This window comes from Coturnix japonica, chromosome 16 (genome assembly GCF_054131305.1).
Source record: "Coturnix japonica strain WE chromosome 16, WE-NBRP24, whole genome shotgun sequence".
In the NCBI taxonomy this organism is placed as follows: Eukaryota; Metazoa; Chordata; class Aves; order Galliformes; family Phasianidae; genus Coturnix; species Coturnix japonica.
The window spans coordinates 424,164-445,811 of record NC_140678.1 but is presented as its reverse complement, the minus strand read 5'-3'; the positions used below and the strand labels follow the sequence as shown (position 1 = coordinate 445,811).

The 21,648-nt window shown below is 55.9% G+C and overlaps 4 protein-coding genes across 17 annotated transcripts; 3 read left to right on the top strand and 1 right to left on the bottom strand.

The window, feature by feature from the left end:
* The first annotated feature begins 371 nt into the window (after positions 1 to 371).
* Positions 372 to 11,403, top strand: MARCHF2 (membrane associated ring-CH-type finger 2). Of its 2 annotated transcripts, XM_015886461.3 has the most exons (5): positions 372 to 447; positions 2,976 to 3,181; positions 4,594 to 4,789; positions 8,668 to 8,877; positions 9,167 to 11,403. In XM_015886461.3, the coding sequence occupies exons 2-5, from the start codon at positions 3,006 to 3,008 to the stop codon at positions 9,320 to 9,322; spliced, it is 738 nt and encodes a 245-aa protein (XP_015741947.1). In that variant the 5' UTR covers positions 372 to 447; positions 2,976 to 3,005; the 3' UTR covers positions 9,323 to 11,403. The 2 variants fall into 2 exon arrangements, with proteins under 2 accessions (XP_015741947.1, XP_085373582.1); XM_085517456.1 differs by lacking the exons at positions 372 to 447; positions 2,976 to 3,181 and adding an exon at positions 4,278 to 4,483.
* A 541-nt stretch (positions 11,404 to 11,944) lies between these two features.
* LOC107325522 (E3 ubiquitin-protein ligase TRIM7-like) lies at positions 11,945 to 14,407 on the bottom strand. 8 transcript variants are annotated; one of them, XM_085517460.1, is made up of 5 exons: positions 13,400 to 13,517; positions 13,173 to 13,295; positions 12,904 to 13,018; positions 12,252 to 12,820; positions 12,023 to 12,192 (listed from the first exon to the last, which is right to left on the bottom strand). In XM_085517460.1, exons 2-4 carry the CDS (start codon positions 13,197 to 13,199, stop codon positions 12,300 to 12,302), a joined length of 663 nt encoding a protein of 220 aa, XP_085373586.1. In that variant the 5' UTR covers positions 13,200 to 13,295; positions 13,400 to 13,517; the 3' UTR covers positions 12,023 to 12,192; positions 12,252 to 12,299. The 8 variants fall into 8 exon arrangements, with proteins under 8 accessions (XP_085373583.1, XP_085373584.1, XP_085373585.1 ...); XM_085517457.1 differs by having other exon boundaries at positions 11,945 to 12,820; XM_085517458.1 differs by having other exon boundaries at positions 11,945 to 12,820; positions 13,173 to 13,282.
* Positions 14,278 to 18,770, top strand: LOC107325517 (butyrophilin subfamily 1 member A1-like). 5 transcript variants are annotated; one of them, XM_015886455.3, is made up of 10 exons: positions 14,316 to 14,413; positions 14,507 to 14,854; positions 15,191 to 15,472; positions 15,584 to 15,688; positions 15,880 to 15,900; positions 16,230 to 16,250; positions 16,357 to 16,377; positions 16,467 to 16,487; positions 16,953 to 16,985; positions 17,429 to 18,770. In XM_015886455.3, the coding sequence occupies exons 1-10, from the start codon at positions 14,320 to 14,322 to the stop codon at positions 17,947 to 17,949; spliced, it is 1,467 nt and encodes a 488-aa protein (XP_015741941.2). In that variant the 5' UTR covers positions 14,316 to 14,319; the 3' UTR covers positions 17,950 to 18,770. The 5 variants fall into 5 exon arrangements, with proteins under 5 accessions (XP_085373578.1, XP_085373579.1, XP_085373580.1 ...); XM_085517452.1 differs by lacking the exon at positions 15,880 to 15,900 and having other exon boundaries at positions 14,278 to 14,413; XM_085517453.1 differs by lacking the exon at positions 16,953 to 16,985 and having other exon boundaries at positions 14,278 to 14,413; positions 16,357 to 16,487; positions 17,429 to 18,101.
* A 509-nt stretch (positions 18,771 to 19,279) lies between these two features.
* NDUFA11 (NADH:ubiquinone oxidoreductase subunit A11) lies at positions 19,280 to 21,480 on the top strand. 2 transcript variants are annotated; one of them, XR_014934973.1, is made up of 4 exons: positions 19,280 to 19,394; positions 19,469 to 19,608; positions 20,390 to 20,512; positions 21,287 to 21,480. XR_014934973.1 is itself a non-coding variant. In XM_015886460.3 (4 exons), the coding sequence occupies exons 1-4, from the start codon at positions 19,313 to 19,315 to the stop codon at positions 21,397 to 21,399; spliced, it is 411 nt and encodes a 136-aa protein (XP_015741946.3). In that variant the 5' UTR covers positions 19,280 to 19,312; the 3' UTR covers positions 21,400 to 21,480. The 2 variants fall into 2 exon arrangements, 1 of the variants encoding a protein (XP_015741946.3); XM_015886460.3 differs by having other exon boundaries at positions 19,469 to 19,561.
* Positions 21,481 to 21,648: the final 168 nt, after the last annotated feature.

Here is a 21,648-nt window from a genome sequence, read left to right as displayed (position 1 = left end):
AAACACCGTTATATTGCGGTACGGTACGTTCCATTCCGGTACGTTCCGTTCCGTTACGGAGCGGCTCCGGCAGGTGGGAGCAGAGCCGTTACCCGGCTGGGGATGGGGATGTGGCGGCAGCAGCCGCTCCTTGTTCGCCCTCCTTTCCTTCCCTCCCCGTTCCCCCCGTTCCCGTTCTCCCCCTTGTTCCTCCCGTTCCCTCCCGGTTCCGGTGCCGTTATTGGTCGGCTCCTGTTGCCAGCGTGGTCGCGTTGCGACGCCGGCCGAGCGTCCGCGTATCCAATTGGGCGACGGGATTGTGACGTCATCGGGACGGCGCTCGGGGATTGGCCGGCGGCCGGCGGTGCCCCCGGGGGGGGCGGGCTGTGAGCGGGGGGCGGAGCCCACGGGAGGAACCGGGATGGGACCGAGAGCGGAGCGGTGAGAGGGGCCGGCCCGGGGAGAGAGGTACGGGATGGAACGGGGGGAACGGGGGGAAACGGGACGGGGGGGAACGGCACAAGGAACGGCTGCCCGCTGCCAGGCCGCGCTCCGCCGCTCCTCACGGCGCTGGGCCCTGCGGGGCGCTCCGGGGCCTGCGGGATGCGGGCGGTGCTGGAGCGCGGCGGGGGATGGACGAGAGGGGAACGGCCCGAGGTACCGGGATGGGATGGAGCGATGGGGACACCGGGATACCGGGATACCGGGATACCGATATGGGGATACCGATATGGGGATACCGGGATGTGGATCCCGCTCCGTCCCGGCCCCGTTCGCTCATGTCGCGGTTCATCCCGCTGTTCCCCTCGTGTCCCCGTTTCCGCCGCTCTCTCGTTCCGGGCCGTGTCGGCGCTCCCCGTGCGGCCCGTCCCCGTCACACGCCGTGCGCTGTGTGGGGTCGCACCGAGCACCGGGGAAACCGAGCGGCGGAACCAACGAGCAGCTCCCGGCAGTTCCCCCATGGCGGGGCTGGACGCCTTTCCCGTCCCGGGCTGTTCCCGCAGACCCGGATCCAGCAGGACACAAACGCTGCCCTGGGACGGAGCTGCAGATTCATCGCTACAACACGAGCAGATCGAGCCCTGAGCGTCCAACAGCTGGAGCTGGGGGCAGAGCCGGGATGTGGGACCGAGGGGATTTTAGCACCGGGGGGCTGCGATGTGACCACACCGTGTGTCCTCACTGTGTGTCCTCACTGCGTGACCCCCCAGTGCTGACACACACGGGTAACATTAATGGAGCGGCTGCTTTTCTCTCCATTGTTTGAACTATTTTGGCTTCTGACTCGACAAAACTCGGAACTTTTAACTGGGAGGCGATGGGAGGAGCCGGGCACCCCAAACCATGAACTACAGGATCAGTGTATTCCCCCCTCCTTCACTCTGGCTCAGCTTTGGCTGCTTGGAGTTTCATTTTATGAGCTTGGCACAACAATTCTGTCGGTGGCAATGGATCAAACAGGACATTCACCTCCCGCCTCCCCAAAACCGATGCCCATGGAGTGCTCAGATGAGATGTTTCCCACGTTCCAGCTGCTCGTCAGCTGTTCCCCTGTGACATCTGTAATGAAAATGGCCCATCTGGGGCTGGGAGATGCTCTGCAGCATCTTGTTGGGAGCTGAGCAACAGGAAAACTGCTGCACTCACTTCTGCGCTGCTCTGATGTCCACGCTGGGTGTTTGCCTGGCCTCTGTGCTTCCCCCCACTGGGAGCAATGGCTCTCAGAGCCTGCAGGTGCCAATGTGCAGAACTCAGGTGGGGACCCTCCAGCTCCTCAGCGTTTCCTCATTTCTGCTGCACACATTTCTGTGTTTGGCCTTGGTCTGTGTGCTCTTGAGCTGCGTTCATTCCATGGAGTTTGGGAGCTCCTGCTGCCCTCTGGATGAGAGCAGGGGGCTGTGCTTCGTGCTGCAGTGCTGGACGGCGTCAGGGAGGAGGTTGTGCTGGAGCAGAGGGTGCTCGCTGTCTTACTGCAGCCCTGCTGGGTAGGTCACTCTCCTGAGCCAAATTTCCACCACCACCGTTTGTTTTCTCTTCAGTTTGAGCAATCTCTGCAAGCTCAGCTCTTTGCATCCTGGGTCTGCTCAGTGCGAGGAGGTGGATCCGTCCCTGACCTGCTCCCACGGTGAGGCTGGCTTTGCATCCACCACGTTGCCAACAGTTGTGAGCCAGGAAGGGCCCGTCCTGGCTGCACACCCCGCTCGTGTCCGCTGGGTTTGGAGCTGGAAGCACAGAGCACTGCAGATGTGAGCTTTGGATTTCGGTTCCTTCTCCATGAGCTGCGCCGCTGCTTTGCCTTCGTGCTGTGAGTCAGTTACATATTAAAGCGGCGACTTCAGGCTCCACCCTGGGATGGACTCTGGTGTGGAGATGCCAAATAAGTTGTAACTGAAATCCATGCGCTTTCTGCTGGGCTGGGGGTGGCGGATCCCATCCAGCCCCACTTGCGGCTGCTGGGGTCCATTGGATGTGCAGCACCGTGAGCCCACGAGGGACACAGGAGTGGCTTTATTGCAGTGCACAGAACGGATCTTTTTATCCTCTGGACTTAAAAATAAACAAGGTTTTGGCTGAACAAAATGGAACCGACCTCTTTATTCAAAGCACACATCTCCCATATCTGCTTCAGCGAGAGGCCTTTAAAGTTGAGAGGGCTCCTTAATGCAGCTGACCGAAGTTGTTCCGATGGCGTTTATCATCTTCCTTTTGCTCTGTAGCTCCGGGCAGCTCGTAGCTTTGCTTTGTTCTCAGTGGGGAGCAGTGGGAGAAGCAGCAGAGCCCGGTGTGCTCTGCACAGAGGGATGGAGCGGTTGGGTCGGGGCGGTTCTACCCAGGCTGGGGGCAAAGTGGGTGTGCGACATGGGGCTGGTGGAGGTGGAAGTCACTGGGGGTGAAGGAGGAGCAAAGCTCCCTGCTGGCACCTGGGGCTGAGCTGAGGGCACACGTTAGGGCTGGGGGTGCCGTGCCTGGTGCTCACAGCCCTCGCTGTCCTGCAGGTCCCCGTGGCAGAGCGGTGCAGAGCTGCGATGACGACGGGCGACTGCTGCCACCTGCCCGGCTCCCTGTGCGACTGCCCGGGCAGCGCCGCGCTCTCCAAGTCGGTGGAGGATTCGGACCTTGGGCGGCCGCAGTTCGTCACCCAGGTCACTGCCAAGGACGGCCGCCTGCTCTCCACCGTCATCAAGGCGCTGGGCGCACAGAGGTGAGGATGGTGCTGCTCGTCTGGTTTAGCCCCGTTTTCATGGCTCTAAAGCGTTGTTTGTGGTGGGGGTCACCAGGAGGTACTGAGGTGACATTCCCAGCCCCTGCCTGGGGTCCTGCATGTGCCAGGTGTGTTGGTCAGGGCACCCTGTGCTGGCCCAAAGCCCCGTGTGTGCTCAGCTGCCCGGCTGCTGCTGGAGGGGACACTTGTTGCCTTGCTTGGACTCCTCTTGCCACACTTCTTTGAGCAGCCTCTGCAATAGAGGACGCTTCACAGCATCGCTCAGCCCAGACAGTGCCAGCAGTCCAAGCTTGTGCCCCACTCCTACCCAACCACAGTGTGGCTGCATGAGCAGCCCTGGGTCACTGCACTGCTGAGGCTGCTGGGGGTGAACTCCCCCTCTCCAGATAGGAAGGAAGGAAAACAGGCTGATAAGAGGGTTTGTTTTTTCTCTCTTGCACTGTCAGCAAATTTTTTCCTTCTGGATTGTTTATGGGTAGCCAAGGTTATATTAACGCGCTGGAAATATGAAACCCCTCAAACAGGAAGAGAAGGGATGAAATGTCTTACAGATGCTTTCATTAGGAAATCACAGATGCGTGAGAGCACTTGGGGCCTGGGGTTCTTTTTTGGCCTGCACTGAGGCCCTGTGGGTGCACTGCAGTGTACTCCAGTCTTGTTGCTCTGATGCTGCACTGATGGTTAAAGAACCACTGCTGGGCTTCACAGCAGATCCCGGGAACCTCCAGGTAGATCCCATGAACCTGATTGTGATGAAACCTGCCCAGTGCAGAGCTGGGAGTGGAGCCCCTCCAGCCAAAGTCTTCCTTCTGCTTTTTGGAACCAAAGTGAGCTTTTCTTGCTGACTCACCTCAGCCCTTCGTGTCCCACCAGTGTTTTTCTCCACCTCCTTTTCTGTGCATTGTGAATTGCTGTGTCTGTTCCAGAGGGTCGAGTTCTTGCTTTAGGTCATGCAAACAAATGCAAATAGTGCTGCTGCTTTTGAAGGCTGCAGATTGCTTGTCCTGCCTTTGCTCTGTTGGAATCCCACACAGGTCAGAATGGGAGCCAGGTATGAGCGATGAGATGAGCTGAGATGGCTGCTGTCCTGTCAGCAGTGTGGGCACAAAGGCTGGTGGAGCTCATCCTGATTTCCAGAGGGTGTGGAACGGGGCCTTCCAACTAAAGGTGTTCCTTCCTCACCCTGCTTCCCACTCCCAAACCTGTACAGCTATGGATGCCAGAGAAAGGTGTTGCATCACGGAGATGGCTGCACTGGGAGCTGGGAGAGAGGAGGCACCAGTGAGTGACTTGCTTCTGAGGTTCAGGAAGGGGAGGGGGGGGCAGTGAGGAGTTCCCTGGGCTGCCCGTCTGACCGTGATTTCCTTCTGTTTGTCTGTCTGCCTCCGTAGTGACGGTCCCATCTGTCGAATCTGTCACGAAGGTGGAAATGGGGAGGGACTGCTTTCCCCGTGTGACTGCACAGGAACACTGGGCACCGTGCACAAGAGCTGCCTGGAAAAATGGTTGTCCTCCTCCAACACAAGTTACTGTGAGCTCTGCCACACAGAATTTGTTGTAGAGAGAAGACCGAGACCTTTGACAGAGGTACCACTTTCTTCCTGCTTTGCTTTTCTGACTGATGTGCCCCGTGTCCATGTGCTTTGTGCTGCATTTTGTGCTGTGTCCACGTTGCCACAGGGAAAGCTCTGGTTTGTAACTGTGCTCCTCAGAGCCCACTCTGTGGTTCCCCCAGTTGCATCAGTTGGATTTAAATCAAGGCACAGCTACACGTTGCTTTTGCTGTCAGTTCCTGGGGGGCAGTGCCAGTGCAGCCCTGCCCTCCTTCTTCTGTCTCCACTGCAGCCCAAGGAGGAGCCGGGGGGGAAGAGTCCCATGGCTGGAGCAGCTCTCAGTCTGTGTTTTGCCAAACTTAGGTTCCATTTTAATGATGGCTGCTTAATTTACAGCCTGAGGTGACTTCAGAGCACTGTCTTTAGAAAAGCAATTTGCCGGAGGGCATTACGTCAGCACTTGGTGCTCTCTGAATCTTATCTCTTCTCTCCCAGCTGCTGAAATATATAAAATCCTCTGTGACCAAAAAACTTTCAGCTGGTTGTTTCAGAGGTTGCAAACATTCCAGGCCATGCACAGCCGTGCCCTCAGCACGGAGCCCTTCTGAAAGAGCCAATAGCGCCCAGCAGCTCGCCAGCACTTCCCTCTCACATCCTCTGCCCTCTGCTGTAATCTCGTCCCCACACCAGATTGAGCTGAAACTCTTCACCAGCTGCTCTGGGGAACTTTCAGCCCTGTGTTGTTGGTGCATTTCTCAGAATAGGGCTGGGATGGAGGCTGCTTCATCACAGGATGACGCAGTTCCCCATCGCCTTATCTGAGACATTCTGTGCTCCTGTCCTTCCTTGGTTTGGAACTTGTGGGGAAGTGATGCTCACGTGAGACTGTGACTGTCACAGCTGTGATGAAAATCCACTGTTTGCCCCATCAAACTGGAGACACGTTAGGGAGCAGCTCTGCCATCCCATGAGAGCCGCAGCCCTGGCACTGCGTGAGTGATTTGAACCCGCAGCCACAGAGCAGGACTTTCCCCAGGCTGGGGCTGCTCATGTGGCTCCCGGGCAGTGCTGGCTGGGTTTGTTCTGTCCTTAAATCTGCCTCACCCACATCTTGTTGGTTGGAGTCCTCGTGTCCCTGTGCTTCCTGCTGTGTGTGATGCAGCCCAGGAGCACGCTGTGGTTTTGCTCCCGCTGCTTTTTGTGTGTTTTATTACATAATGATTGTTTTGCCTATGGAAAAGAGCTGCTTTGGGGCTGCTGTGGCTGCACTGCATCCAGTTCAGAGAAGTGAGCTGTGCTATTTGCTCGTCCCACCCTTCTTCCAGCCTTATCTCCCCGGCAGATGGGCTGTTTGCTTTGCTTTCCTCGAACTCCTCTCCCTGCCCCATTGCCTCCATCCTCCCCTGAGGCTCAGCTGCCATGGGCACAAAAGCACCCCACCATGGACCTCTCATCCCACAGCCCTGTAGGTCCCATGGGGAGGAACATCTGGGAAGGCCCCAGGGCTGTGCTGGAGGACAAAAATACATCTTGTCTCCTGCAGGGAGGTCGTCCCCAGTCTGGGAGCTGGGTCACAGCTCCTCCTCTCCTTTCAGGCACTCTCATTTGCAGCATGGAAGCAATTGTTTTTGGACTGGGGCTGGAAGAAGATCACGTTGCCCTTTTGTTGCTTTCCCATGTTTACTTGACGGTTTTCCCTACAAAAAATTGTTTAATCTGACCACTTTTTGGATAGTTTACAAGGTTTGTTTTAAGTCCCATGTGCTTCAGTCTGCTGCTATGCCAGAAGCCCCGCGCCCTCGGGGTGGCTCATTGTATTCCTTTTTTACTGTCTCAGTGCATCTTGGCAATGTAAATCAACTACTTCAAAAGGAAATAATTTTGCTTCCTGCCTTTACATGTTTGCCTCCCATCTTGGGGAGGATGGGGGACTTTCAAAGGTTACAAGGAGTATAAATAGAACAAGATGCAACAGAACACCAGTTTGCCTTTGGGTTCTTTTTGTACCGGTGTCAAAAGTGACCCAGTATGTCCTCATATCTAAAGGCAGGATTGCTGCAGGATTGCTGCTGGAGGGCTGCTGGGCCAGGTCAGATAGATCACCTGAGTGCTGCGTGCCCCAGGTGTGTGCAGGGCTGGAGCTGGGAATGCCAAGTGGGGGCTGGGGTTGAGATGGCTGGGATTTGGGGTTAAAATGGCTGAGGCTGGGGGTTCAGATGTGTGGGGTTGGGACAGCCATGGTCAGAGGTTCAGATGGTGAGGTTTAGGATGGCTGGGGTTTGGGGTTGGGATGGCTGAGGTTGGGTCTTATGAGGGCTGGGGCTGGGATGGCTGTGGAGTTACTTGGGGTTCAGACAGTGCGTTGATGTAGGAGCAGCTGTGCTGTGCAGCTGAGCTGCTGCCCGCCCTCGCTTCCTCTTAGGGCTGCTCAGGGCTGTGTGTGTGGTCCTTATCTTCCCCACGCAGCTCATCACTACTCATCTCTATGGAGCTGCACAGAGGGTGACTTGCAGGATTCCCCCCCTCTCCTGGCCAAGCCACAGTTGTGGCCACTCTTCAACTTCCTGCTGGCTGTCAGGCCATCCAGCCATGCTCGGGAGGGCTTTAAGAATGCCTTTAGCTTGTTCTTTACATTGCAGCATCGCTTGGTCCCCAGCTGTGCTCCTCGGCTTGCAGCCTGCCTAGTTCTGTTTGGTCTCCATGTTGTTTCAACCAGTGCTGTCTTATTAACTCCTTGCATCCCTTCTACACCCCATCTGTATCAGGGGAAGGGGCTTCGTGTGCACCATCCCTTTGAATCCTCCCTATTTTAAAATGAGTGCCCCAAAATGACCTGTCAGACCTGCAGCAGGGTGGTCAGGTGAGGGGACTTCACTGCTGGCTGTGGAGGTGACTTGGGAGCAGGATGTCCATGCAGCAAATACTCGGCCTGAAATCAGAGCTGCACCCACAGGTGGCACCAGCTTCGGATTTTAAGCAAAAAAACCCCTAAATGAGGGCAGTAGTTCTGGTGCAGGAAATGGAGGAGGATCCGGCAGCCCCACAGCCAGCAGCTGGACAAAGCTGGTGGTAGAATGCACTATAGCAGCGCTGGGTGCTGGTAGGAGCCACAATGGTTCGCTGTTCTAAAAAAGGAAAAGAAAGGCTGAAAATAGCATCATCCCAGGAAAATGGGAACAATTGCTGTCAAGGACTGGTGACTGAAATGAACCCAAATTTGGAAGCAGGTCAAGGCTCCGGGAAGTGGTGCTTCTTTAGAGGTCTGCTGGGGGAAACCTGCCTGCAGCAGAGCTGGGTTCTTTCTGCTGCTTTTTGGGCACTGCCAGAAGGAAGTGAAGTGCTTGCAGAGCCTCTCGGTGACTCACAGCAGTGCAGTAACACCCCCCTCCCCATGGTAAATCATTGGATGCATGGGGAGCAGGAGAGCGAGCCTGAGATGGGCAGCACTCTCTGTCCTGGGCCATCCTGGTGTCTGCACTCCCTGCTGAGCCCCAGGGAGGCACCGTGCCCTGAGAGCTGTTATCCCATGAACAGCTGTGCTGGGCTGGACCTGGGGCTGCAGCTTTGCCTGAAGTCAGGAGAGCAGCTCTGAAGTGCCGCTGCTGTCCAGGAAACCTCCCAGAGCCCTGCACCAGCCGCAGAGCGCTGCCTGTGCTGCCGCTGGAGCTCAGCCTGGGTTTACTTCCATCTTCCCCCCTTATATATTTCTCAGTTGCCTCTTCCCTTTCCCTCGGTGGTTGCTATAAGCAGCCTTGACGTGCTCAGCCCCATCTTTGTGCCGGTTGATGCGAGCTGAGCGCTGGCAGCAGATGCACACAGGCTGCAAGAGATGCATGGCGGCTCCGTGCTGCAGCAGCCCTGCTTTGCCGGCACACTGTGCGCTGCTGACCGCACTCTTCCCCTGTCCCGCAGTGGCTGAAGGATCCCGGTCCCCGCAATGAGAAGAGGACACTGTTCTGCGACATGGTGTGTTTCCTGTTCATCACTCCCCTGGCTGCGATCTCGGGCTGGCTGTGTCTCCGCGGAGCTCAGGACCATTTGCAGTTCAACAGCCGCCTCGAGGCCATCGGACTCATAGCACTAACTATAGCACTTTTTACAATCTACGTCCTTTGGACGCTGGTAAGTGCACGGCAGGGCTCTGGGCTCGGTGTGTTCAGAAGGGATACTGCGTTGTGCCCCTCGGGAGAAAACCTCTCCTGCTTCCCTCTGCTGGGGGGTGAGGGGGGTCTGGAGGAAGCAGAGCAGTGTGTGTTGTGACGCACTGAGCCGCAGCTCCAGCTGCTGTGGTTCTGCCCCGCTTCCTTGCAGAGAGGGACGCGAGGTGGAGCCCTTTGCTTGGTTTATTGAGATGTGTCAGCAGGGATGGGTGGCACGCAGCCCATCGCACCCGTTGCTGTGCTGCCCGCAGGTCTCGTTCCGCTACCATTGCCAGCTGTACTCCGAGTGGCGCAGGACCAACCAGAAGGTGCGGCTGATGCTGCCCGCCCGCAGCCCCCACCCTGCGCCCCACTCCCTGCTGTCCGCAAAGCTGATGAAGAAGACAGCGGATGAGACCACGGTCTGAGCTGCCCCCGTCAGGGTGAGCAGACGGGGCTGGATCTGAGCCTGCGGGGCTGCGGGAGCACCCGAAACACCCGGAGAGACTCAGTCCTTTGGCAAGCACAGATTGGGAGCATCTGTGCCATGGAGCAGCCCAAAGGAGCGGGCTGGGACACTTAGCTGCCTATAGCACCGTACGTGGAAAATCTCTCACATATATATATATCTATATATATATCTATATATAGTATTATTTTTTAATGGCCATGCATATTGTGTTTCAGTCCTTTATGTGTCAATGTTCTAAGCTTCAGTATAGAAGCTGGCAGCCTGATCTCATTCAGAGGTTGAATCTATGCCTTTTCTCCAATCGAGTGCACGGAGCACTTCTTGTCGGCCCCCTGGAGCCCCGTCCTTTGCACTGAATTGTTTTGATAATATTGCAGCCTCCTTTCCCGTCACTCTCTGGTCTTTTCTTGTGGAGTTTCTGTCCTTTCTAGAGAAAGTTGTGTGTTTTTAATGATTATTACAACCCCAGCAGGAGTTACAATGACGCAGATGCTGAATGGAGACGTTTTGTATTGTAAAGCACCGCAGTTCTGAGAACTTCACAGCGGGTCTCAAGCTGGACAGACCTTTTCCTGTGCAGACGCAGCCTCACGGGCTCCTTTCCCTGCAGGTCCTGGCTCCTCCCCAGGACTCGGACGCACTCAGCTCTTGGCATGTCCCACCAAGGTCGATGGAGGGGCTGAGGGTGGGGAGCAATGGCTGAACCCCCCCTCCCATTTCTCTTTCAAAGGCTCATAATGGAGCTTTCCCACCCCAAGAAGGGGAGAGCTGGAGTCTTCTTGCTGGTGTCCCCACGCAGCCTTGAGGCCGGACCTCTCGCTGGCAGTCCCTCAGTGGGACATCTTGGCACATTCCCTGGCAGCTGCTGCTCTTTGGTTCAGCCCTGAAATCGCTGTGTGTCCTCCAGCAAAGTGCTCCCCAGGGCTGCCATTCCCCCTCCTCCCCCCCCACCTGTGTTTCCAGCACATCTGGCTGCCAAACCCTCTCTCTTGGTGGCCAGTGCCACTCCCTGCCCTGCAGCCCCTCTCTGCTGTGCCATCAGTGCCTGTGTGCAGTGCTGTGCTCACAGACCATGTCCCTCCTTTGCTGAGCCCACGTGGGTCAGACGGTGCCCTCCAAGATGGAGCCCTGTCATTTCTTGGACACAAAGTGCCCTGAGCCATCCCCGCTCTTTTTCCTTTCATGTCTGCTGCCCTTTGGTTCTTTCCCTCTGCCTTTCCTTAGGCTCGAAGTCCCTGGTGGACACAAGGCTGCCCCCTGCCTTCCCAGCCCTGGGCCATCCTCTGTGGCTGCTTCATTTCTCTCCCATCCCAGGGCGATCTGTGCAGCACTTTGCAGCACCCCCTGCCCGCAGTGTGCAAGTCCTGGCAGTCTGCTGGCAGCATGAGGGTCTCATTCCTGCTCTCCCCATTCCTACCTGCTGCCTCACCCTCCATGCAGGTTTGCACTGGGGCTATATAACAGTGGTTCTGCCCTCTCAGAAGGGCTCAGCCCTCCCCTGGGTGCCACAGACTCTCCCCCACCGGGTGCTGCCTCCCTCCCAGCCCCTTCCCTCAGCTGTGAGTGCCGCACCACCAGCTGTGCCTTGTCCTGGGCACCTCCTGTCAGCCCCTCCGACAAACCACAGCCTAGGCACTCAGTGCAGCCTGGCTGCCTCCCAGCAGCTTGGTGGTCCAATGCGTCCTGTTGTGGCAGTGCACAGGGATGAGCACTCCCACACTGTGTAAAGACTCAAAGGAGGAAACCCACGGATGGTCCAAACACGCAGCTGGGAAAAGCCATCAGTGCCCATTTGGGGCGGATGGGGCCCTGTGCTGCTGCACTGCCGCATCCCACCTCTTCTTCATTGTCTTCATCGTGGTTGCCAATTACTGGAGGGGCTGCATGCGCCCCTGTGAAACCCAGCAGGGACTCTTGGAGTTTTCTCCTCCTTCCCAGAGGAGACGCTCAGCTGACGGCTGTGGGAGGCAGCATCTGACCCGGTGTTGGGGGGGAAACGGGCTGTGCAATCCTGTAAATAAAAGTGAGACAAACTTGGGGCTGTGCTGTTGTTCCTGCTGTTGTTCCTGGTGCACATGGAGGGGTGCAGGCTGGGGCTCCCATCACTGCTCCCCTGGGCAAAGCAAAGCAGGGTGGCACACAGTGAGCTGTGCTTGTGTTTGGCACAGCAGGCACAGGAAGAAAGAGGATGGATGGAGAAAAGCAGAAAGAAGGGATGCAATTAAAGCTGGGAGAGGGCAGGAGGTGGCGGCCATTCAGGAGGGGGTTGAGGTTCTGTGGTCAGGCTTCTGCTTCTCTGGCTGAGGTTGAAGAGCAAAGGGAAGAGTGGGAGAAAGCAGATCTTATCAGTTCTTAATCTGTTGGGGGTCTCGGGTACCCTGGGGAGGTCCAGAAGCTGTTGGGGCTTCAGAGCCATTGGGATCCAGAAGCTGTCAGGGGGTCCCGAAGCTGTTGGGGTGTCCCCACTCCAATTCCCTCCCAGCCCCCACAGTCACTGCGGTACTGAGAGCAAAAGGCCCCAGAGGTGCAGCCCCCGCCCCTTCCAGCCCTGCAGCCATGAGTTCAATCGAGAAACATGTTGGGATTTGGGGGAAGCCTCTTTCAGACACTCAGTTTATTATTATAAACAACACACACGAGAAACTTCCCCCCTCGCTTTATAGTGCCAAAATGGCTGAAGTGCACGAGAGCTTCGTTACCCAGGATCCCACAAAAATCACACATCCTCTGGATGCTGGTGATGTTCTGGACGGGTATCTGGTATCTGCTTCTTTCTCCCTTTTATCATGATGTTGGGATTGCAAAGATTTCTGCCCAGTAAAACAGGTTGATTGCTCACATCTCAGGGATGTACAGCTCTCCCAGTGCCCCCCACCCAGAGCCAGGCTGATGGTTTCCTTCTTTCCAGTTTTGCCCTCCAGGCTCAGTCCACATCAGGGGCACAGCTTCAGCCACGAGTCCCTCCCCACCCAAAGCCATGGGTAAAACATCTCCCCAGGACATGAGTCCAGGCAGAAAGCAAAGATCTGCTCTTTGCTTTCAGCATCAGCAAATGCCACCTGCCCGCCCCCACAGTCCAAGCAGACCCGGATGGCCCTGGGCAGCTGGGCAAGGTGCAGGGCTGTCCAGTCAGGGCAGGTAAAAGCAAAGTACTGCCCGAACCACTGCCCCACTGCCCAGATCCCCTCCTGGGGGGTAAAACTGAGGACTCCCTTCCTCCTGACAGAGTGCTGGGCCACCCCCACCGCCCACCAGTCACCTCCATCAGCCACCTCCACCTCCCAGCAGTGCCGCCCCGACGAGAAGCCGCGGTCACCCAGCACACACGGCTCCGTGCCGAAGCGCTCGGGGCCATCGGGCAGTGATGCCCACACATCCCCACGTCTCACATCTCGCCCATCAGCAGCCAGGAGGAGGAAGGGGTTGGCAGTGTTCGGGTCCAGGGTGACATCAGCTGGGGACAGAGGAGAAGCTGCTCAGGACGGGCAACAGAGCGTTGTGTAGAACTGCACCCATCCAGCAAGAGAAGGGACAAACCTGCACCGACCACGATGCTGGGCCCAGGACTGATCGCCCATGACCTCACACTCCCCTTTCTCTCCAATGGTGGGAGCCGGGATGGCAGCTCAGGTGCCAGGTGCTGCTGGGGGGTCTATAGATAAGCCAGAGGAACCCAGCCGGGGTGAGGGGAGCCACCAAGTCTCAACACTATGACAACCTCAGGAACTTTGCCCCTTTCTATCTCTTCCATAGCAGAAGCAGGATGCACTTTGCTCCCAGACAGCAAGTCACCTCTAAAACCTCACCTCTTTCACTCCTCTCCTCCTCTTCATTGGCCGGGGTCTCCATCTCTTCTCCCTCCATCTTGGAAATGATCATTTCTGCAGAGCATCAGCAGGAGCAGAGACGTTCCCTGCTGGAAATGGAAACTGTGGGACACAGAGCCCATGTGAGGATAATAAAGGGAACCTCTTTCCCAGGAGCTCGGGGAATGCTGGAGAAGTCACAGCATCCCGGCGCAGTCAGCACTCACTGAGGGCTGACAGTGGGAGTGAAGGGCTCCGATGGAACCCAACACCTTCAGTTTTCTCTCCGCTCTCCGGACCTCGTCAGACTGTGGCTGGAAAGGAGCGATCCCACACTGTCCCCACACTGTTTGCAGAGATGCCTCGTGGGAATCCCCGCATCTCCCCTCCCCTTGGCCATCTGCAGGCTGCTGATAAGAGCCCTCTGTGCCTCGCTGGGTCCCCTGCCCATGCTCAGGCAGGATGTCAGCTGGGGACACCAGCCTTATCGGGTGCCCAGGTTGTGCAATGTCAAGATGGAGGAGCTCTGGCTCCTTACAGGCTTGCCCAGCTGTGCTGTGCTGCCAATGGGTTGTGGGGGGAGCTGCTGGCAGGGCATGTGTTGCCTCAATGCCTCGTCTGGTGATGGGGGATGGTGCACATCGGTCTTTGTGCCTCCCCTCCCCCTTGTCCTGACACCTTTTCCTGTGCCCAGAAGTCATGGCCTCACCTGGGCTCAGCCCATCACACAGAATTTCTCCCCCCAGGTCTGTGCCCTTATGTGCTCCATGTCCTGCTGCTGTGTGAGCCCCCAGCAGCCCCCGAGCAGCACAGCAGCATTTCCAGAGCAAAGATCTGTTCAACAATGCACAAATCCCTCTTTTACTTTCATTTCTGAGTGGACAAAGTGCAGAAGGAAACGGGCATCCCGGCCATAAGGTCTCACTCAGCGGCTGCATTTCCTGCTCCCCTCCCTCCACCCCTTGCTGACAGAGCCAGGAGTGCACGGGTGGTAAGCTTGGGGCTGGGGGCGGTCTGGCTGTGATGTTCTCCCTCCATTCCCATCCCAAAGTGGGGATTGCTCCCCGGAATGTTCTGCCGTTCTGCTTCTCTTCTCACCTCTCTGCTCTCCCTTCACTTCCCCTCCTCCATCCTCAGGGTGGACTCCATGAAGAAGATGTTTTTTGGCTGCTGTCCCTACTGCTCTCTGCTGGCTGCTGTCATTTACGGTTCCTTTTTCCACATCCCTGTGCTGCCGTCAGGTATGGGCCCCTCTGGCAGTGGTTGCTCTGCCCGTGCGATGGCACAGCACGGACTTTCAGCCAACTCACAGTGATTTCTTGCTTTCCTCCCAGCCCCGTTCAGTGTGCAGGGCCCCCCCAACCCTGTGGTTGTGGCTGTGGGGCAGGACGTGGTGCTGCCATGTCGCCTGTCCCCGGAGCAGAGCGCACAGAACATGGAGGTGACGTGGTTTAGGGACAAATTCACACCCTTCGTGCATCACTACAAGGACAAACAGGAGCACTATGGGGACCAGGATCTTCGATACCAAGGGCGCACAGAGATGCTGAAAGATGGGCTCCCCAATGGCAGCGTGAACTTGAGAATCTTCCGTGTTCAGCTGCCGGACAAAGGGCATTATACCTGCTTTGTTCGCAGTGATCTGGGATATGACGTGGCTGTGGTGGAGCTGAAGGTGACAGGTCTGTAGTCTGAGCCAGAACTCTTGAAATTATTTTCTTAATATACAAGTGGGTATAGGAAAAAAACAGGCAGTGGGCAATAAGGTAAAATATGCTTGGGTTCATGCTTTTATATTTTAATATCCAGACCTGAGGATTACTTTATAGCAACCTCCAGGGCAGATCTTTATGGAGAAGATTGGATGAGAACTTGGAGGGTTCTCTGTAAGCAGAAACACAGAACCATCACAGAACGGATGCTGGGAGGACCTTAAAGCCCATCCAGTTTCACCCCCTTCCATGGGTACCCAGTGTCACCCCCACCCCATTATAACCCACGGCCACTGTTTCCCACAGCCAGCGGCTCAGCCCCGCTCATCGCACTGCAGCGCTACCAGGACGGTGGTATCCGCATGGCGTGCCGCTCTGCTGGCTGGTTCCCGCAGCCCCAGCTGCTGTGGCAGGACCCCCAAGGGCGGCAGCTGCCCCCCCTCTCTGAAAACGTCACCCAGGACGGGGGTGGCCTCTACGCAATAGAGAGTGTCCTCGTCCTCACCAGCAGTGTGAGCCAGGAGCTGGCCTGCGTGGTGAGGGATGAGCTGCACAACCAGGAGAAGGAGTCCTCGTTCTCCATTGCAGGTACATGGAGCACCGTGCTGTGTGCACAGGCTGCCTTTTCCCTGCAATGAACATAAATCTGTTACTGGCTGCAGGGTAACTGAAGCCCTGAGGGGGTCTTTTATTTTTCAGATCCCTTCTTCCAAAACGCCAGACCATGGAAGATCGCCCTGAGCGTGGTACTGGTTGCGGTGGTCGCTCTCTCCATCTTTGCTATTTATCTGCTGAAAATGAAAGGTAGAGTCCTGTGCTGGGGCTGGGGCTCCTATCTGACTCACTGCTCAGGCCCTGGGGGTACCCGGGGGTCAGGGACCCCTCTGGGTTCGTTTTGCTGCCGCTGCCTTGTACAGGGTTGGAGCTGCAGATGTAGGTAACCAGCATGGGTTTTTAGACCACTGACGTTTCTTTCTTTCTGTTTTTATTCACAGGAAAGTATGAGAAAAAAATAGGTAAGCTTCACTTTGCCATGAACTGGAAAACTGGAGAATTCCCTCTGGCTGATTGGACACAGCATGTTAAGGGTGGGCGGTGGAAGCAAAGGGGTGCAGAGCAGCCACAGAAAATTAGGGAACTGATTTTGGAAATGAGGAAAGGTTGAAAGTGTGAAATGATGCTGCAGTTTTCAGTAAGCTCATGGCACAAGCAAAGAGAGGGCAAGGATGCTGTATATCAGCAGAGCTTTGCTCTGCAAAGGGCCCTTCCTAATGGAGATGGTGGGCTGGGATCTCACATTTTGTGTTGCTGTGATGGTAATGAGTTCCTCTGGTTCTCTTTGCAGCAGCACAAGCTGAAGAGCTGAGTAAGTCCCATCCTCCCTGGTAGAATCCCCCTGCACTGCTCCATGCAACCCCCCAGCTGCCCCCAGGATCCATCACTAACTGGGGACCTTTCTCTCTGTTGCTTAGGGGACTGTAACACCAGACTTGGTGAGGCTCATTCTCTGCAGGCGGCTGTGGGGGAGGTAATGTCCCAACTGGTGTCCCACACCCGTTTGTGGTCGTTCATTGTTTTGCAGAGAAACAAGCTGAGGAACCCGGTGAGTACCGCTCTTCTTCCTATATGGGAGACATTTCAGCTGGGCCATGTTCCCCTCTGGGTATTGCACTGACACCCTGGTTTGGGTCTGCTGCTGGGAAACGAAGAGGTGACAGATGCTGAGCTCACTTCAGAAGCATTGTCATCCTTTATGGTTTTAAGTTGCTCCCGTACTTCTATACTAAGAAAAAAAATGCTTTCTGTTTGCAAAGAAGGCACACACGGACAGTAAGTATAAGTGTGAGTCAGGCCCGGCAATGGGACTGCATTTATCAGAGCTGGATGGGGCACGTCCCATAACCAGACCCTGAAGGTTGGAAGCCACACACCACAAAATGAGTTTCACAAATGCACCAACAATCTGGGAAACACGCAGCTGCGTGGCCTGTCATTGTCCCAGCCAACCCAGTGCCGTGGGTGCGTTCCGGGTCTCTCATCCATGTTTGTTTTCTAATGTTTTTTCAAGTGTGGAGAAGATACGCGGTGACGTTTGAAGATGGTAATTGAAGCTCTGCTTGCTGGGAGCTGAGCCCTCTTTGCTTTACTCTCACTTCCTGCTGTCCCCTCCACAGTGATGCTGGGATGCTCACACTTAGCAGTGCTACGCTCAGGGCCCTGCTTGGTGCACGCTGCTCACCAGGGCACATCTGAGAGCCCTGGCCCCCAGTGAGCGATGCTGGCCTTGCTCTGGGGATGTGGGGATTTTCTCAGCCCAGAGTTGTGCTGATGTTCCTCCTCTTGCCCATGGCAGGGGGGTTGAACCTAGATGACCTTTGAGGTCTTTTTATGATTCTACGATCCTCCTCTCTGCTCTGGGCTTTCTGCAGTTCACGTTCTGCTCCTCACGCCACTGCTTTGAGCATCTTCCCACTTCTTCGCACCCTCCCCCTTCTTCCTCAGCAGGAGAGCTCTGCCCAACGTGTGTCTCCCTCTGCCCCACAGTGGAGGTGGTTCTGGACCCAGACACTGCCCACTGCGACCTGGTCCTGACTGATGATGGCAAGAGTGTGAAGTGCACAGAACAAAGCCAGGTCGTCCCCGACCTACCTGAGCGCTTCGATACCTGGCGCTGCGTGCTGGGCTGCAAGGGCTTCACAGCAGGGAGGCACTGCTGGGAGGTGGAGGTGGTGCTGGATGTATGGGGGTGGGCGGTGGGAGTCTCTCGAGAAGATGTGAGGAGGAAAGGGGACATTAATTTTAACCCGAATAAGGGCATCTGGGCTGTGGGGCAGTGGGTAGGGAAGTTCCGGGCATTCACTTCTCCGCGGCACACTCTCCTTCCTGGTGTCCGCACTCCCACGCGGGTCCGGGTCGCTCTGGATTACGAATTGGGCCAGGTGGTTTTCTTCAGCGTGGATGAGGAGATCCCCATCTTCACATTTCCACGGGTGTCATTCCAAGGGATTAAAGTCCGCCCTTGGCTCTGGCTGGGTATTGGTACACAGCTCAAAATGTGGCCCTGATGAAAGGAGGAGAAAAGTGAAGCACCGTGTGGGATGCTGAACAAACCAGCCTATAACAGCTGGGATGAATTTACCATCTCCATCTCCAAGGGTAAATGATGTTACCTCTATGGACCCCTGTCCCAGGGCTATTTGATTTTATGCTTCATCTTGTGGGAATCAAATGTTGTTTCTGCATTTAGAACAAAATATGAATATATAAGTGAAGAAATTTGTAGTTATTAGGTAAAAATCATAGTTATAAAGACCGCAGCTCCTGTCTGTCCAGCTATCTGAAATAAAACTACTTTTGGTGCTGGACAAATAGGACCTGAGTGATAAAAGATCCAAAGAGGATAAGTTAAAATAACAATATAACCGTATAAACTAGCAATAATATATGATTTAACGTTTTTGTTGTATACACTGTAAAACCTACAAGTCATGCCATACCTAAGGATGTGCCTGGAGAGATATGGGAAGGACTGGAATCACCCCCCCCCCCAGGCTTTTTGTTTAACGACGGTCTCTGGGACAGAATGAAAGAAGCTTCGAAGGAAATCAACATATCAATGCGATAAGAGTACCGAGACATCTTGGAAACAAAACCAGCGGGATGGCGACTGACTAACACAAGATAACGCGGGAATCAACAAATGTCGGAGTGTAATTAACTAATGCAAATCTCGAGTAAAATTGTAACCTGGAATACCCAATCAAAGGGGAAACAGGAGGGGAAAACATATGGGAGAAAAGGTATAAAAACTGTAACATCCTGTCCATGGCTTCTGCCATCAGGGCGCCCGCCATTGCAATCGCGAATAAAAACTGCTTTTATCAGAGATACCGTCCTGACCAAAAATTATTGAGGACATTTCCAACAATCTGAGGCCAGTTGTGCTGTCACAGCAGCTCCTTCACTCATTGGCTTCTCCGAATGAAGGCTTTACTTGTGTTGCCAAGTGTATTTTTTAGTTCTGAAAATAAATGAGAATACATTTGTGTGTGACCCAAATAAATAAAGGCTGTTGATGCTCAGCCCAGCTGTGCTGGGCCCGCAGCTGGCGGCAGATGCTGCCAGTGCCTGGAACCGCAGTGATGTATCGGTCACTGCACCAAGATGCTGCTAAACGGAGCGGGCTGGACCGACACGGCAGGAGGACGGGTGACCTCACAGGGGGACAGATGAGCTCCTCCGGTGGCGGCCCAACGGTACCGCCCCTCCTGGCTGGGGTCGTCGTGGCGCTGCGGAACCGCTGTGCGGCGGAACGGAACCGCACGGGGACAGGGGGGCGGTGGGAGCATCGGACCAGCGGGCTCCGATCTCGCGAGAGGCGCGCTGTGTTCTCGCGAGATCTTGTCGGTGCCGGTGCCCTTGTGCACGATGGCCGGGTACTGGGACGGGCCCGAGGGCGAGCGCTGCCCGGAGCGCACGTGGCTGAGCACGAGGGTGGGCGCCGCCGCCGGTGAGAACCGGGACGGGACGGCGGGGGGGGGGGATCCCGGCCGGCCCCGCTGACGGCCCCGCTGTGCTTTGCAGGCCTGCTCGGCTCGGCCTATCGCATCATCCTGCTCCGGCCCGGCTCCGCGCTCGCTGCGCTGCAGATGGCGGCGTCCGACACGGTGACGATGGGTAAGGAAGGAACGAGCCCGGTATCTCCGGTATCTCCGGTATCTCCGGTATCTCGCCGCCCCTCCCGGTGCCGCCCCGTTGTGTTCGTACATTCCCCTTTTCCTCCTTTCCGGGCCCCACGGGGTGCCTTCCCCTGTCACGGGCACAGGTCAATGTCGGTGCCCCGTGACACCCCGCACACACCGTGTGCATTGAACTCACTCAGTTTTCAGTCCGATTCTCTCCCCCCCATCAGCCCCGCTCTGACCCAGAGGCCGATCTGCTCATGACCCGGCTCTGCAGCTCCTGCTCAGCCCTTCAGCAGCGATTTGAGATGTAGAAGCTCGTTACGATGGCCCAGATCACATCAATTATTGCTTGGATGAACCTGGTGATCCCAAAGCATCGTGCTGAGCCCTCCTGCTGCATCACGGCTGAACATAACTCTGTGCTGGGGCGGCCGAGCCCGAGCAGCTGAAATCCTGAGGCTTTTTTCCTTGCTCCAGAGCAGGGAAAGCAGAGAAAGCAGAGCTGAGGGGCTGTGGGCTGTGGGCTGTTTCCTGAGTGCCCTTTTAGCTCAGTGCAATCACATTTGGTGCTGGAAAACTGCAGAGCTTTGTAACACGGGCTGGTAGTTCATCCATTACATCCATCACTGTGGAGGTTTTTGTGCTGGTGTTGATCCCAGGAAGGGCAGAGTCTGGAGGTGGTGCCCGTGTCCATCTCTCATCAGACATCCCCAAACCAAAGCAGCCCCGTTTTCTTTCTGGAGCTGTTTGTGTCTGTGCCTCCCAGCAGCATGTTTTGCCTGAAGAGCTTTAGCTGAGTTTCTCTGCCTTCTGTTCACAGCGACGCTGGGCGCCGTGTTCGGGGTGACCACCTGCATCAGCGCTCAGCTGCGGGATGAGCACGACAGCCCCCTGGACTATTTCATTGGGGGCTGCACCACAGGAGCCGTTTTAGGAGCCAGAGGTAAATGAGGGTGGTAAAAAAACCCCCCTCGGTTGTGGGGCTGGTTTGGTGGCAGTTTAATTGGTGGCAGTTTAATCTCTTCATCTCTGTGTGTGAATTCCGTTTGGTTTCGCTGACGTTTCGCTGTGTGTCTGCTCAATAAATAGCGCTGCAGGGAGAGAGCGGAGCTGCCAGGGAGGAGATTTACAGCAGGAGGACAGAGCTGAGCCAGCACTGCCCGTTATAACTACTGATAATTGGGAATTGCGGGATATTAAAGCTGTTGTTGTGGAAATCTGTGCCATCTGGGCAACAAACGTGATTTATTGCACATGGCAAATACGACCCGGCATCTGTTGTGTCGGTTCCAATCTGAGGGCCGAGCTGTGCCTTTCAGCTGTCACTCCTGTGACGTTTCCAGGCCAGGTTAAGCCCTGCAGACACTGATCCAGCTCTGCTTTCTGGAGGCATTTGCAGACTCAGTAGTGAAGGACCGAGGGGTTTTATTTTTAAGCTTTAATTGTGTTAAAATGGGGTTTCTCTGCTTGCTGAGCGGTGGCCGTTGCAGTCATTGAGGTAAGCAATGGGGGTTTCCCTGTGTGCTGAGGCCGGGCAGTGTGTTGCAGGTGGCTGCATGTCCCAGACTGGGCAGAAAGAGTGAGAGAGAACTTGGAAATAAATCCAGTTCTCTGGTTTCTCCTGACAAGCAGCAGTGCTCATGGTCAGAGGACATGAGGAGGCTGCCCTGCTCTGCTCTGTGCCTTATGGATCCTTTTATTGCTTGTTTTTCTCCAGCTCACAGTTACATGACCGGAACCGTCGCATGTTTGGGCCTCGGAACCGCTGCTGCATTGATGAAGATAGGGAATAAGGAAGGCTGGAGGCTGACAGGGCCCCCCAAGCTGTAACTGTGCCATTCCACCCTGTGAGCTGGATCTTCAGTGCTGTGTGCAATGAGACGCTGTGTAATAAAGTGCTGACAACCGGGAGCATCGTCCTGGTGCCGATAAGATCCTGGTGCCGATAGGATCCGGCTCCTGCAGAAAGGGGCTGGCAGGGGCTGGGAGCGGGGCGGGGCTCGGCCTGGGGGGGGCGTTATGGGCAGGGGAGCGGGTCGGGTCCGATGTTGTACAAGTTCACGATTGGGAAGAGAAAAT

Coding starts and splice junctions, on each gene's coding strand:
- LOC107325517 (XM_015886455.3), top strand. CDS start 14,320: ATGAAGAAGATGTTTTTTGGCTGCTGTCCCTACTGCTCTCTGCTGGCT. Junction 14,855..15,190: donor GGTGGAGCTGAAGGTGACAG/GTCTGTAGTCTG, acceptor TGTTTCCCACAG/CCAGCGGCTCAGCCCCGCTC. Junction 15,473..15,583: donor GTCCTCGTTCTCCATTGCAG/GTACATGGAGCA, acceptor TTTATTTTTCAG/ATCCCTTCTTCCAAAACGCC.
- MARCHF2 (XM_015886461.3), top strand. CDS start 3,006: ATGACGACGGGCGACTGCTGCCACCTGCCCGGCTCCCTGTGCGACTGC. Junction 4,790..8,667: donor GACCGAGACCTTTGACAGAG/GTACCACTTTCT, acceptor CCTGTCCCGCAG/TGGCTGAAGGATCCCGGTCC. Junction 8,878..9,166: donor TCTACGTCCTTTGGACGCTG/GTAAGTGCACGG, acceptor TGCTGCCCGCAG/GTCTCGTTCCGCTACCATTG.
- LOC107325522 (XM_085517457.1), bottom strand. CDS start 13,199: ATGAAGAGGAGGAGAGGAGTGAAAGAG. Junction 13,019..13,172: donor GGAGGAGAGGAGTGAAAGAG/GTGAGGTTTTAG, acceptor GCTTATCTATAG/ACCCCCCAGCAGCACCTGGC. Junction 12,821..12,903: donor CAGCATCGTGGTCGGTGCAG/GTTTGTCCCTTC, acceptor CTCTGTCCCCAG/CTGATGTCACCCTGGACCCG.
- NDUFA11 (XM_015886460.3), top strand. CDS start 19,313: ATGGCCGGGTACTGGGACGGGCCCGAGGGCGAGCGCTGCCCGGAGCGC. Junction 19,395..19,468: donor GAGGGTGGGCGCCGCCGCCG/GTGAGAACCGGG, acceptor TGTGCTTTGCAG/GCCTGCTCGGCTCGGCCTAT. Junction 19,562..20,389: donor GTCCGACACGGTGACGATGG/GTAAGGAAGGAA, acceptor TTCTGTTCACAG/CGACGCTGGGCGCCGTGTTC.